The sequence below is a fragment of the Chiloscyllium plagiosum genome, unplaced genomic scaffold (genome assembly GCF_037043375.1).
Source record: "Chiloscyllium plagiosum isolate Xiang-an unplaced genomic scaffold, Cpla_swu_hap1 HiC_scaffold_28, whole genome shotgun sequence".
Lineage (NCBI taxonomy): Eukaryota > Metazoa > Chordata > Chondrichthyes > Orectolobiformes > Hemiscylliidae > Chiloscyllium > Chiloscyllium plagiosum.
The window spans coordinates 6,869,747-6,885,958 of record NW_028270166.1 but is presented as its reverse complement, the minus strand read 5'-3'; the positions used below and the strand labels follow the sequence as shown (position 1 = coordinate 6,885,958).

The following is a 16,212-nucleotide window of genomic DNA, read 5'->3' as shown; positions in this document are numbered from 1 at the left end:
AACTCGGACACAATGGGCTTTATGACCTCCTTCTGCACTATCAGAATTTTGTGGTTCTGTGACGTTTAAAAATTCTCTCATGGGACATAGATGTCACTCACTGGGCCAGCATTTATTGCCCATCCCTAGTTGTCCCTTGAGAAGGTGGGGGTGAGCTGCCTTCTTGAACCACTGCATGTGCTGTAGGTATACCCACAATGCCATTAGGGAGGGGATTCCAGGAAACAAACCTGCTCTCACTTTTGTTCAAAGACTCAGGCATATCATCGTAAGTTCCAAATTGGAAGAAGCAGAAACAGAATTTAACAATGAGGCAAAGGCAGAGAATTCTTGAAGGTTTGCTTTTTGTCACTGTGGCATTTCCTGTCTTTGCTGATTGCTGCATTGATGGAGGTGCATGGTATCCCTCACACAACATTAGTGGAACTTGTAATGCGTAATTCGTGGGAAGCAATGTTTGAGCATCATATTAAACTGCTGCTGTTCATAGCCCAACAATAGGCCATTAAATCCCTCACAGGAAAAGAGATCAGATATCACCCTCATTAATAATGCAAGAAGACAACTTCAAGAGAAATTACAGAAATCAATGGCACCTTAGGTTAATGGAACAGATGCAGGGAGAGGAGGGAGGCCCAGGTTTAAGTCCCATGCGCTCTGTGCTGAGTTAACAGATCTCAGCAGGCAGGATAGTGCAGCAGTTAGTGGGTGAGCAAGAAAGAGGCCTGGATGAATAATTCAGAAGAACGTAAATTCAGATACCGTCATGGCATTTTGAGCATTGGCTCTCATTTTAAAGAAAATCTGGGAGATTCTGGGATGGTGAAAACCCAACTAGTTAATTAATACAACAGTCACTTACACCTTCAATGTAATATCCCAATATGCTTCACAGTGGCATTTGGAAACAAAATGTGGCACTGAATCATATAAAGAGTTATTGAGTCAGGTGTCCGATAGCTCAGTCAGAGAACCCTGTTTTAAAGAGCACCTTAAAGGAGTAGAGTGAGGAACGGTGTTAGGGGGAAATGGTGAAGTGTTTAAAGTAAGATAGGATCAAGTGACCAAAATTTGAGCAGCACAGATATCTCAGAGGGTTGTAAGGCTGGAGGAGATTACAGGGTTAGAGAACTTTATAAAATGAGGGTGAGCACTTTAAGAATAAGATGGTGCTTTACTTGGAGCCAGTTGTGGGTCAGTCAGTGAGTGAGGTGTTAGGGGAACAAGATTCAATATGAGTTAAAACACAGGCTTCAGAACTTTGGCCAAAGCCTCACGGTCAATTGTCCAGTTACCACTGCTCCACCACCTCCCCAACTGTCTAGAGTCACATATGGGCCAGACCAGGTAAGGATGGCAGATTTCCTTCCCTTCCCTAAAAAGCACTATTGAACTAGATGGGTTTTCATAACAATGGTTACATATTTTTATTCATTCATGGGATGAAGGTGTCACTAACGAGGCAAGCATTTATTGCCCATACCTCGAGGGCAGTTCAGTGTCAACCACATTGCTGTGGGTCTGGAGTCATACATAGGCCAGACCAGACAGTTTCCTTTCCTTAAGGGACCAGATTTTTTTTTTCCCAACTGTCAACAATGGTTTCACATTCATCATCAGACTCTTAATTCCATTTTTTTGTTGTTGAATTAAAATTCTACCATCTGCTGTGGCAGGTTTTGAACCTGGGTGCCCAGAACATTAACCGGGTTTCTGGAATAACAATACAGCAATTATGCCACTAGGCCATCACCTCTGAATGAGGGGAATTATTATAACTTTTCAACAGCTCTTTACTGAATTAAATTTAACCATGTGCCATAATAGGATTCGAACCCCTGTCCCCAAAGCATTAACCTGAGTTGCTGAATTACTCATCCAGAGTAACAGCATCACCTCCCTCTACTTTATATAGCTCTGAGACTGCTTCTCATTCCATCCACTAGGGACAGTTTGGGATAGCCAACACATGCCTGACACACCAGCAACATCCACAGTCGAAAGGAATTAATATATAAAACAAAATAATTATTGACACTGCTGTGCCAGTCAATGAGTTGGAGGTGGAGTGGGATTCCCAGCAATTTATCTTCCAGCACACAGAATTTATTTACTTAGCAATACTAAACAATAGTCTGGGGGTGTATTCCCTAGAGCATTGGAGGCTGAGGTGTGACCTTATAGAGTTTTATAAAATCATGAGGTTAGGGTAAGTCTTTTCCCTGGGGAGGAGGAGTCTAGAGCTAGAGAGTATAGGTTTAGAGTGAGAGAGGAAAGATTTAAAAGGGACCTAGGGGGCAACTTTTTCACACACACCAGAGAGTGGTGTGTGTACGGAATGAGCTGCCAGAGGAACTGATGGAGGTTGGTTCAATTACAACATTTAAAAGACATCTGGATGGGTAAGTGAATAGGAAGTCTTTAGAGGGATATGGGCCAAGTGCTGGCAAATGGGACGAGATTAGGTTAGGATATCTGGTCGGCATGGATAAGTCAGATCGAAGGGTCTGTTTCCATGCTGTGCATCCCTGTGACTCTGTGACAAATAAGATAATTCTGAGCACAATTTGCACATCCACTGCTGATTGTGGCCAAAGCAGCAGAATTTAATTTTGTATATTAAGATACATTTGGCTCTATATGGGTGATGGTGACCCTGGAATTCAAACTAAGCGAGGATAATTGTATTTATTTCAAGTGTCAGAGCAGATTGCAAAGCTTCAACTGAAACAGGAGGCTGCAAAATAAGAAAAAAACAAACTGTCCACCCCCACCCCCCCAGGTTCTGCCGGGGAGTGGAGGAGCTACGAGGAATCTGACCTAGTTTCCAGTTGTTTACTTTATGAAATGATGAAAGCCTCAGACTGTGAGTCTAATGCGATCTGGACATCTTTAAAAACAGCCCTGGTGCTGATTATGAAAGGCTAGAAGTGAGTGATGGGGAACTATATTATAGTATATGGTGCAGTCACAAGATAATGAGGATGCGCTGTTGTGGCTGGGGGTTAGGGGTGAGTGAGGGTGATGTTAGTGGCTTGTTTTCCTGGCCATGGGAAATGTCCAAGTTTGTGCAGCGTAGCCTCAGAAGCAACACAGGAAGGTTAAATCCTTGTCCTTGTTAATTTCCTCTGAGCTAGCTGATAGAACCAAAGGCACTATGAGGACACAACGAGTTATTATGTTATGAGCTGCAATGCACTGTCTGAAAAGATGGAAGCAGGTGCTTTATTAACTTTCAAAAGAGAAATATTCGAATCGGAGAAAATTCACAGGATTTTCGGGAAGAGTTGGTGGAGGACATCTAATCAGAATAGCTGCACTAGGCAGTCAGTGGTGTCAGGAAGCACAGAAGGGCTTCAGTTATGATCTACAAGCCTATGTTTCTGACCTAGAAGTACGCCCCTGCATGAGTTAACACAATGTCAGGAGAGGGGGTGAGAAGTGCAGAGAGAAAAAATAAGGAACAGAAAAGAAATGAAGACTGTAAATATATCTCAGTGAATTAGAGACAGCAAGTTAACAGCCTGGCACCCTGCTCTTGCACAAGAACTGCCAGTTGGTGTCATTAATATTCAGTTGAAACCTGAGACCTATTCAAACAGAGTGCTCATTCAATCACCCTAGCAGGACATTCTGAACGCTGTATCATTAAAACAAGCCGTTATTTCATTTTAGATGTTTTGAGGTCACATGGTTTAGGGAGGGAGGGGGGAGCGTAGAGCAGCAGCTTGAGCAGAGTGGACCCTCCCTCCTGTTTGTCACTTTTCTGAACAAAGGTGCTAACTCCCCCTGACGGACAGCTCCCCATCCCCCCATGATTTTTCCTGGCATGCATAGAAACCAATTGAAGGGGCTGAATCACCTTGTGTGAAACCGTTTCTGCAGTTGTCTGAATTTCCACCAATGCATCAGTAAATGATCATTGTTTACTTACAGAAGCCGAGGCAGTGATTAGCAGTGGGCTGCTTGACCGGGTAAGGCATCACGATCAACTGCAATTTTGTCCTCATGTGACATTCACACCAATGTGGCAGGTATCATTGGTGGAGTGGGAACTTTGACAGGTTGTTTAATGCCGCTCATAGGGGATTAGCTATATTGCCAGGGTTGGGGGGTTTGAGCTCTAGGAAGAAGCTGGATAGGCTGCGGCTGTTTTCCCCAGAGCGTTGGAGGCTGAGGGGTGACCTTATGGAGGTTTGTAAAATCACGTGGAGCATGGATAGGGTGAACAGCCAAGGTCTTTTTCCCAGAGTTGGGCATAGGTTTAAGATGAGATTTAAACAGGACCTGAGGGATGACTTTTTCAACAGAGGGTGGCGTGTGTTTGGAACGAGTTGCCAGAGGAAGTGGTGGAGGCTGGTACAATTACCACATGTAAAAGACATCTGGATGGGTACACGAATAGGAAGGGTTTAGAGGGATATGGGCCAAACGCTGGTGATTGGGACAAATTCAGTTTAGTTGGCACGGATGAGTTGGACCGAAGGGTGTGTTTCCGTGCTGTATAATTCTATGACTCTACCAAGGCTGAGTTAATCAGATGGATTTAATCTGAACCCTCCTAGGATCTTTGGCAAATTTGGCAGGAGCTTGTGTGTGAGTGTGGAGAGGAATGTGTCAGAATGCTACTCCCCACGGCAGCTGTCACAATTCAATCCTTGCTCAAATTCATAAACATACTTTCATTTACTGACAAGTGGCGAGAAACCACAAGCTCAAACTGAAGCTGTTTAACACCTCACAAACCCAGAAGAGGTGGAAAGCAGTGCACTTTGCATTCTCACATGTGCCATCTCTCTTAACTGGACATTCCAAAGACAGGAACAGGAGAAGTCTAGTCAACTCCTGTTCCTGCGACATACCCCACCTTGATTCACTCCCCCAGGTTTGCCCTACCATCAGGCATGTCCACTGGGTTCTTCAAAGCCCATTAACCCACTTCCCCTTCCTCAACAAAAATCTACTGATCTCGTTCGTGAAGTTTCCAATTAACCTAAAGCATCCACAGCCTTTTTAAAGTCCATAGGTTGTGGACATGGCAGACTGGGCCAGCATTTATTGCCCATCCCTAATTTCCCTGGAGACAGTTCAGAGTCAACAACATTGCTGTCAGTTTTCAGTCATGCCCAGGCCAGAACCTGTAATAATAGCAGATTTCCTCCCCCAAAGCCCATCCAATGGGTTTTTAAATGACAGTGGTTTGATGGTCAGTACTAGATGAGCTGTTTTTGAATTCAAATTTCACCACCTACCATTATCCTGAGGTTCTGGACTATGGGTTAAATAACACTATAACAAAGCCACCATCCCTGGTTTACTGCTTGACTAACTTGCTACTTTTCAGATTCCTGTTCCAGAGCTCACCCCCTGAGTGGCATAGATCTAATTTTAAGATTGCATCTCTTTGTTCTGGAATTTCTCCACCAAGGGATTGCCCTTTGATTGACACAACATCCTCCAACACTGCAGAAACTCAGGCCACTCAGCCCCTAAGCACATTGCACCATTTCCCGGACTCTAGCTTCTTGCACATGCTTCCTACCCTTCCTTCCAGGCCATGCTTTGAGCTGTATGTGTCCCATCCTCTACAATTTCTTTCATCCATTTTTTCAAATCCTTTCTTAAAATCCACCTCATTGATGAACACTTTGGTCCTCCCTCATCACCTGTCCTTTGTTTAATATTTCATGTTGATTGTCCCTCTGCAAAGGACTTTGGGAAGGATTTGTTTCAGTGGAGGTTGCTATGTAAATGCAAATGAATGGTGTAACTTTGACCTGGTACCGCATAGCGACCTGTGGACAACAGGAACCAGGTTCATGTCTGGATGTGATGCTCCATGTGATTGAATGGCTAATCCACACTCGATGTACAGATTCTCACATGTGAAGGGGTTGCACTGGCAGATTTTTCCTTGCAGGTTGTTGCTCTCGGAGCTGTAATCCTCTGACTTTCCATTGCTGCCTACTTCCCCCACTTCTCCATCATCAGTCGCCTTACATGTCCATTTCAGCAATAGGAACAAACGTAGGCCATTCAGCTCCTCAAGTCTGTTCCACCATTCAGTGAGGTCATGGCTGGCCTAACATCAAACACCTTCTTTGGCAGGTCCTGGTGTCCCCCACAGGCCAATCACAAAACAAACAGACCCTCCATCTCTTGTTTGAATGATGATTGATAGTGAGTGTAAATCCTATTTCTTCCTAGGCTGGAACACTTTTAATACATATAAATAGTAAAACATCTCCATAACTCTCACAATTTCTTCAAACATCTCAACCATACTTTACTTAGATGTGTCCTGGAAATTAATAGTGAAAGTCCTGGAAATGCCAGGGCAATCCTTGAGATTTGGCAGCACCAAATATGCGAGAGAGTTTTGATAGGAAGGCACTGAAGAAACAAGTAAAAGCAGAAATTCCTGGAGAAACTCTGCAGGTCTGGTGACATCTGAGGAAGGGACTTGATGGGTTTCTCCAGCAATTTCTGTTTGTGTGTTTCAAATCTCCAGCATCTGCAGTCCTTTGTTTTGTTTTAATTTCAAAAGAAATTGTTTTTTTATTTGCCAGACCTGATTTGATCTGATTTATTATTGTTACATGTACTTAGGTACAGTGAAAAGTTTTGTTTTGCGTGCAGATCATATCATACAAAGTGCACAAGGATGATAGATCAGAGCGAGAAATACAACATTACAATTGCAAAGAGGGTGCACAGAAAGCAAGACCAACGTTAGATTTGGAATTTGAGAGGCCCATTCAGAAGTCTGAGAACAGCGGGGAAGAAACTGTTCCAGAACCTGCTGAGTTTCTCCAGCACTTTCTGTTTTTGTGTGTTTCAGATCTCCACCATTCCCAGCCCTTTGTTTTATTTCAACCTTATTGGAAATTGGCTCTATTTGCCCAAGCTGCTAAGTTTCTTCAGCAATTTTTGCTTCTGTACGTTTCAGTTCTCCAGTCCTTCGTTTTAAATTTAAAAATCACACCACACCAGATTATAGCTGAACAAGTTTTATTTTCATTTCCAAATAAACCTGCTGGACCTGGTGTGGTGTGATTTTTAACTCTGTGCATCCAAGTGCAACACTATTATCTCCACATCATGGCATTGTTTTAAATGACCAAGGGAATGAGTCTTGATTTTAATTTGATTTTGCCACACAAGAAGAAGTAGTCGAAAGGAAAACCTTCGTCAAAAAATAGACGAGGAATTAGAATGAAGCTTAAATGAATCAAAAAAGGGAAAGTTGAAGGGATTGCTTTGTCTGGGGGCAGGGGGAGAAGGCGGAACTATTGTTGAGGGCCTTGGTTTCCTGGAGGGGGAGGGGGAGGGAGGATGGGTGCGCACTTCCTGGGGATGGGGCGGATTGAAGATGGAGGACCAGGAGATGTACCTGAAAGTGAAGAAAGGTGAGAGTTTCCTCACAGAACCCGCTCAAAATATCAAACACTCAGCGAGGGGCAGTCAGTCAGAACCTCCCCCCACCCCCCGGGGGCGAGGGGAAGGGACGAGAAAGAATCGGCTGCGGAGAGCGGACATTGCATTCGCATAGCGCTTGGCACGTCCCGGGAAATGTTCCTCCGCACGTTAATTATATTTAAAAAAAGGCCATTTACAGCCGGAGCAGGATCGGAGACGGTTGGGATATGGGGCGGGGGGGGGGGGGGGATCTGCACATTCCACCCCCACCAAAAAAACCAACACTCTTTCCCCCCCCCCCATCCCCCAACACTCTTCCCCCCCCATCCCCAACACTCTTCCCCCCCATCCCCCAACACTCTTCCCCCCCCCCCATCCCCCAACACTCTTCCCCCCCCCCCATCCCCCAACACTCTTCCCCCCCCCCCATCCCCCAACACTCTTCCCCCCCCATCCCCCAACACTCTTCCCCCCATCCCCCAACACTCTTCCCCCCCCATCCCCCAACACTCTTCCCCCCCCATCCCCCAACACTCTTCCCCCCCCATCCCCCAACACTCTTCCCCCCCCATCCCCCAACACTCTTCCCCCCCCATCCCCCAACACTCTTCCCCCCCCATCCCCCAACACTCTTCCCCCCCCATCCCCCAACACTCTTCCCCCCCCCATCCCCCAACACTCTTCCCCCCCCATCCCCCAACACTCTTCCCCCCCCATCCCCCAACACTCTTCCCCCCATCCCCCAACACTCTTCCCCCCCACCCCAACACTCTCCCCCCCATCCCCCAACACTCTCCCCCCCATCCCCCAACACTCTTCCCCCCCACCCCCAACACTCTTCCCCCCACCCCCAACACTCTCCCCCCCCATCCCCCAACACTCTTCCCCCCCCACCCCCAACACTCTCCCCCCCCATCCCCCAACACTCTTCCCCCCCACCCCCAACACTCTCCCCCCCATCCCCCAACACTCTCCCCCCCACTCCCCAACACTCTTCCCCCCCACCCCCAACACTCTTCCCCCCCACCCCCAACACTCTCCCCCCCCATCCCCCAACACTCTCCCCCCCATCCCCCAACCACTCTTCCCCCCATCCCCCAACACTCTCCCCCCCATCCCCCAACACTCTCCCCCCCATCCCCCAACACTCTTCCCCCCATCCCCCAACACTCTTCCCCCCCACCCCCAACACTCTTCCCCCCCACCCCCAACACTCTTCCCCCCCACCCCCAACACTCTCCCCCCCATCCCCCAACACTCTCCCCCCCCATCCCCCAACACTCTTCCCCCCATCCCCCCAACACTCTTCCCCCCCCACCCCCAACACTCTTCCCCCCCCACCCCCAACACTCTTCCCCCCCACCCCCAACACTCTTCCCCCCCATCCCCCAACACTCTCCCCCCCCCATCCCCCAACACTCTTCCCCCCCCCATCCCCCAACACTCTTCCCCCCCCCATCCCCCACCACTCTTCCCCCGCCATCCCCCAACACTCTTCCCCCCCCATCCCCCAACAGTCTTCCCCCCCATCCCCCAACACTCTTCCCCCCCCATCCCCAACACTCTTCCCCCCATCCCCCAACACTCTTCCCCCCCCATCCCCCAACACTCTTCCCCCCCCATCCCCCAACACTCTTCCCCCCCCATCCCCCAACACCCTTCCCCCAATCCCCCAACACTCTTCCCCCCCCATCCCCCAACACCCTTCCCCCCCAATCCCCCAACACTCTTCCCCCCCCATCCCCCAACACTCTTCCCCCCCAATCCCCCAACACTCTTCCCCCCCAATCCCCCAACACTCTTCCCCCCCAATCCCCCAACACTCTTCCCCCCAATCCCCCAACACTCTTTCCCCCCACATCCCCCAACACTCTTCCCCCCCCATCCCCCAACACTCTTCCCCCCCCATCCCCCAACACTCTTCCCCCCATCCCCCAACACTCTTCCCCCCATCCCCCAACATTCTTTCCCCCCCATCCCCCAACACTCTTCCCCCCCCCAACACTCTTCCCCCCCATCCCCCAACACTCTTCCCCCCCCAGCCCCCAACACTCTTCCCCCCAGCCCCCAACACTCTTCCCCCCCCAGCCCCCAACACTCTTCCCCCCCCAGCCCCCAACACTCTTCCCCCCCCCAGCCCCCAACACTCTTCCCCCCCCAGCCCCCAACACTCTTTCCCCCCCCATCCCCCAACACTCTTCCCCCCCCCCCAACACTCTTCCCCCCCATCCCCCAACACTCTTCCCCCCCCATCCCCCAACACTCTTCCCCCCATCCCCCAACATTCTTTCCCCCCCCATCCCCCAACATTCTTTCCCCCCCCATCCCCCAACATTCTTTCCCCCCCATCCCCCAACACTCTTCCCCCCCATCCCCCAACACTCTTCCCCCCCCCAACACTCTTCCCCCCCCATCCCCCAACACTCTTCCCCCCCCAGCCCCCAACACTCTTCCCCCCCCCGGCCCCCAACACTCTTCCCCCCCCCAGCCCCCAACACTCTTCCCCCCCCAGCCCCCAACACTCTTCCCCCCCCAGCCCCCAACACTCTTTCCCCCCCATCCCCCAACACTCTTCCCCCCCCATCCCCCAACACTCTTCCCCCCCATCCCCCAACACTCTTTCCCCCCCCATCCCCCAACACTCTTCCCCCCCCCACCCGCAACACTCTTCCCCCCCCAATCCCCCAACACTCTTCCCCCCCCCCCAATCCCCCAACACTCTTCCCCCCCCCCCATCCCCCAACACTCTTTCCCCCCCATCCCCCAACACTCTTTCCCCCCCCATCCCCCAACACTCTTCCCCCCCATCCCCCAACACTCTTCCCCCCCCATCCCCCAACACTCTTTCCCCCCATCCCCCAACACTCTTTCCCCCCCATCCCCCAACACTCTTCCCCCCCCATCCCCCAACACTCTTCCTCCCCCATCCCCCAACACTCTTCCCCCCCCCAATCCCCCAACACTCTTTCCCCCCCCCATCCCCCAACACTCTTCCCCCCCATCCCCCAACACTCTTCCCCCCCCCATCCCCCAACACTCTTCCCCCCCATTCCCAACACTCTTCCCCCCCCATCCCCCAACACTCTTTCCCCCCCATCCCCCAACACTCTTCCCCCCCCCACCCCCCAACACTCTTTCCCCCCATCCCCCAACATTCTTTCCCCCCCATCCCCCAACACTCTTTCCCCCCCATCCCCCAACACTCTTCCCCCCCCATCCCCCAACACTCTTCCCCCCCCATCCCCCAACACTCTTCCCCCCCCCATCCCCAACACTCTTCCCCCCCCCAGCCCCCAACACTCTTCCCCCCCCCGGCCCCCAACACTCTTCCCCCCCCCCAGCCCCCAACACTCTTCCCCCCCCAGCCCCCAACACTCTTTCCCCCCCATCCCCCAACACTCTTCCCCCCCCATCCCCCAACACTCTTCCCCCCCATCCCCCAACACTCTTTCCCCCCCCATCCCCCAACACTCTTCCCCCCCCCACCCGCACACTCTTCCCCCCCCCAATCCCCAACACTCTTCTTCCCCCCCCCCCCAATCCCCCAACACTCTTCCCCCCCCCATCCCCCAACACTCTTTCCCCCCATCCCCCAACACTCTTTCCCCCCCCATCCCCCAACACTCTTCCCCCCCATCCCCCAACACTCTTCCCCCCCCATCCCCCAACACTCTTTCCCCCCATCCCCCAACACTCTTTCCCCCCCATCCCCCAACACTCTTCCCCCCCCATCCCCCAACACTCTTCCTCCCCCATCCCCCAACACTCTTCCCCCCCCCCCCAATCCCCCAACACTCTTTCCCCCCCCCCATCCCCCAACACTCTTCCCCCCCCCCATCCCCCAACACTCTTCCCCCCCCCATCCCCCAAACACTCTTCCCCCCCATTCCCCAACACTCTTCCCCCCCCCATCCCCCAACACTCTTTCCCCCCCATCCCCCAACACTCTTCCCCCCCCCACCCCCCAACACTCTTTCCCCCCATCCCCCAACATTCTTTCCCCCCATCCCCCAACACTCTTTCCCCCCCATCCCCCAACACTCTTCCCCCCCCCATCCCCAACACTCTTCCCCCCCCATCCCCCAACACTCTTCTCCCCCATCCCCAACACTCTTCTCCCCCCATCACCCAACACTCTTCTCCCCCCATCCCCCAACACTCTTCTCCCCCCATCCCCCAACACTCTTCTCCCCCCCCCGTCCCCCAACACTCTTCTCCCCCCCCCCCGTCCCCCAACACTCTTCTCCCCCCCACCCCCCCGTCCCCCAACACTCTTCTCCCCCCCACCCCCCCGTCCCCCAACACTCTTCTCCCCCCCGTCCCCCAACACTCTTCTCCCCCCCCATCCCCCAACACTCTTCCCCCCCCCAACACTCTTGGCCCCCCCATCCCCCAACACTCTTTCCCCCCCCATCCCCCAACACTCTTCCCCCCCCATCCCCCAACACTCTACCCCCCCCATCCCCCAACACTCTACCCCCCCATCCCCCAACACTCTTCCCCCCCATCCCCCAACACTCTTCCCCCCCATCCCCCAACACTCTTCCCCCCCATCCCCCAACACTCTTCCCCCCCCCAACACTCTTCCCCCACAACACTCTTCCCCCCCCAACACTCTTCCCCCCCCAACACTCTTTCCCCCCCCAAACACTCTTTCCCCCCCCCCAACACTCTTCTCCCCCCCCCAACACTCTTCCCCCCCCAACACTCTTCCCCCCCCCAACACTCTTCCCCCCCAACACTCTTCCCCCCCAACACTCTTCCCCCCCCCAACACTCTTCCCCCCCCCAACACTCTTTCCCCCCCCATCCCCCAACACTCTTTCCCCCCCCATCCCCCAACACTCTTCTCCCCCCCCAACACTCTTCCCCCCCCAACACTCTTCCCCCCCCCCAACACTCTTCCCCCCCCAACACTCTTCCCCCCCCCAACACTCTTCCCCCCCCCAACACTCTTCCCCCCCCCCAACACTCTTCCCCCCCCCAACACTCTTCCCCCCCCCAACACTCTTCCCCCCCCAACACTCTTCCCCCCCCAACACTCTTCCCCCCCCCAACACTCTTCCCCCCCCCCCAACACTCTTCCCCCCCCAACACTCTTCCCCCCCCAACACTCTTCCCCCCCCAACACTCTTCCCCCCCAACACTCTTCCCCCCCCAACACTCTTCCCCCCCCAACACTCTTCCCCCCCCAACACTCTTCCCCCCCCAACACTCTTCCCCCCCCAACACTCTTCCCCCCCAACACTCTTCCCCCCCCAACACTCTCCCCCCCCCCCAACACTCTTCCCCCCCCAACACTCTTCCCCCCCCAACACTCTTCCCCCCCCCAACACTCTTCCCCCCCCCAACACTCTTCCCCCCCCAACACTCTTCACCCCCCCCAACACTCTTCAACCCCCAACACTCTTCCCCCCCCCCAACACTCTTTCCCCCCCCCAACACTCTTTCCCCCCCCCAATCCCCCAACACTCTTTCCCCCCCAATCCCCCAACACTCTTTTCCCCCCAATCCCCCAACACTCTTTTCCCCCCCATCCCCCAACACTCTTCCCCCCCCCATCCCCCAACACTCTTTCCCCCCATCCCCCAACACTCTTTCCCCCCATCCCCCAACACTCTTTCCCCCCATCCCCCAACACACTTTCCCCCCATCCCCAACACACTTTCCCCCCATCCCCCAACACACTTTCCCCCATCCCCCAACACTCTTTCCCCCCATCCCCCAACACTCTTTCCCCCATCCCCCAACACTCTTTCCCCCATCCCCCAACACTCTTTCCCCCCATCCCTCAACACACATCCCCCCCATCCCCCAACACACTTCCCCCCCCATCCCCCAACACACTTCCCCCCCCATCCCCCAGCACACTTCCCCCCATCCCCCAGCACACTTCCACCCATCCCCCAACACACTTCCCTCCATCGCCCAACACACTTCCCACCGATCCCCCAACACTCTTTTCCCCCCATCCCCCAACATTCTTCCCCCCCCATCCCCCAACACTCTTTCCCCCCATCCCCCAACACTCTTTCCCCCCATCCCCCAACACACTTTCCCCCCATCCCCCAACACACTTTCCCCCCATCCCCCAACACACTTTCCCCCCATCCCCCAACACACTTTCCCCCATCCCCCAACACTCTTTTCCCCCCATCCCCCAACACTCTTTCCCCCATCCCCCAACACTCTTTCCCCCCTTCCCCCAACACTCTTTCCCCCCATCCCTCAACACACATCCCCCCCATGCCCCAACACACTTCCCCCCCCCATCCCCCAACACACTTCCCCCCCCCATCCCCCAGCACACTTCCCCCCCATCCCCCAGCACACTTCCCCCATCCCCCAGCACACTTCCACCCATCCCCCAACACACTTCCCTCCATCGCCCAACACACTTCCCACCGATCCCCCAACACTCTTTTCCCCCCATCCCCCAACATTCTTCCCCCCCCATCCCCCAACACTCTTTCACCCCATCCCCCAACACTCTTTCCCCCCATCCCCAACACACTTTCCCCCCATCCTCCAACACACTTTCCCCCCATCCCCCAACGCACTTTCCCCCATCCCCCAACACTCTTTCCCCCATCCCCCAACACTCTTCCCCCCATCCCACACTCTTTCCCCCATCCCAACACTCTTCCCCCCATCCCTCAACACACATCCCCCCATCCCCAACACACTTCCCCCCCATCCCCCAACACACTTCCCCCCCATCCCCCAGCACACTTCCCCCCATCCCCAGCACACTTCCCCCATCCCCAGCAACTCCACCCACCCCAACACACTTCCCTCCATCGCCCAACACACTTCCCACCGATCCCCCAACACACTTCCCCCCATCCCCCAACACTCTCCCCCCATCCCCCAACACACTCCCCCCACTCCCCCAACACACTCCCCCATCCCCACACTCCCCCATCCCCCAACACACTCTTCCCCCATCCCCCAACAACACTCTTCCCATCCCCACACACACTCTTCCCCATCCCCAACACACTCTTCCCCCATCCCCCAACACACTCTTCCCCCATCCCCCAACACACTCTTCCCCCATCCCCCAACACCTCTTCCCCCCATCCCCCAACACACTCTTCACACCTTCCCCCATCCCCCAACACACTCTTCCCCCATCCCCCAACACACTCTTCCCCCATCCCCCAACACACTCTTCCCCTATCCCCCAACACACTCTCCCCATCCCCCAACACAGTCTTCCCTCATCCCCCAACACACTCTTCCCACATCCCCCAACACACTCTTCCCCCATCCCCCAACACACATCTCTTCCCCCATCCCCCAACACACTCTTCCCCCATCCCCCAACACACTCTTCCCCCATCCCCCAACACACTCTTCCCCCATCCCACAACACACTCTTCCCCCATCCCACAACACACTCTTCCCCCATCCCCCAACACACTCTTCCCCCATCCCCCAACAAATCCTCCTCCCATCCCATCCCCAACACACTCTTCCCCCATCCCCCAACACACTCTTCCCCCATCCCCCAACACACTCTTCCCCCATCCCCCAACACACTCTTCCCCCATCCCCCAACACACTCTTCCCCCATCCCCCAACACACTCTTCCCCCATCCCCCAACACACTCATCCCCAACACTCCTTCCCCATCCCCAACACTCTCTTCCCCCCATCCCACCAACACACTCTTCCCCCATCCCCCAACACACTCTTCCCCCATCCCCCAACACACTCTTCCCCCATCCCCCAACACACTCTTCCCCCATCCCCCAACACACTCTTCCCCCATCCCCCAACACACTCTTCCCCCATCCCCCAACACACTCTTCCCCCATCCCCCAACACACTCTTCCCCCATCCCCCAACACACTCTTCCCCCATCCCCCAACACACTCTTCCCCCATCCCCCAACACACTCTTCCCCATCCCCCAACACACTCTTCCCCCATCCCCCAACACACTCTTCCCCCATCCCCCAACACACCTCTTCCCCCATCCCCCAACACACTCTTCCCCCATCCCCCAACACACTCTTCCCCCATCCCCAACACACTCCCATCCCAACACACTCTTCCCCCATCCCCCAACACACTCTTCCCCCATCCCCCAACACACTCTTCCCCATCCCCCAACACACTCTTCCCCCATCCCCCAACACACTCTCTCCCCCATCCCCCAACACACTCTTCCCCCCATCCCCCAACACACTCTTCCCCCATCCCCCAACACACCTCTTCCCCCATCCCCCAACACACTCTTCCCCCATCCCCCAACACACTCTTCCCCCATCCCCCAACACACTCTTCCCCCATCCCCCAACACACTCTTCCCCCATCCCCCAACACACTCTTCCCCCATCCCCCAACACACTCTTCCCCCCATCCCCCAACACACTCTTCCCCCATCCCCAACACACTCTTCCCCCATCCCCCAACACACCTCTTCCCCCATCCCCCAACACACTCTTCCCCCATCCCCCAACACACTCTTCCCCCATCCCCAACACACTCTTCCCCCATCCCCCAACACACTCTTCCCCCATCCCCCAACACACTCTTTCCCCCATCCCCAACACACTCTTCCCCCATCCCCCAACACACTCTTCCCCCATCCCCCAACACACTCTTCCCCATCCCCCAACACACTCTTCCCCCATCCCCCAACACACTCTTCCCCCATCCCCCAACACACTCTTCCCCCATCCCCCAACACACTCTTTCCCCATCCCCCAACACACTCTTCCCCCTCCCCCAACACACTCTTTCCCCCATCCCCCAACACACTCTTCCCCCCATCCCCCCAACAC

The 16,212-nt window shown here is 54.6% G+C and overlaps 1 protein-coding gene across 2 annotated transcripts in view; it reads left to right on the top strand.

Moving 5' to 3' along the window:
• The first annotated feature begins 7,339 nt into the window (after positions 1-7,339).
• The window catches only part of borcs8 (BLOC-1 related complex subunit 8), a 40,485-nt gene continuing 31,612 nt past the window's right edge, over positions 7,340-16,212 (top strand). For both annotated transcript variants that reach the window (XM_043721447.2, XM_043721449.2), the window contains exon 1: positions 7,340-7,409. In XM_043721447.2, coding sequence (XP_043577382.2) covers positions 7,373-7,409 — 37 coding nt within the window. In that variant the 5' untranslated portion in view covers positions 7,340-7,372. The remainder of the gene's footprint in view (positions 7,410-16,212) is intronic.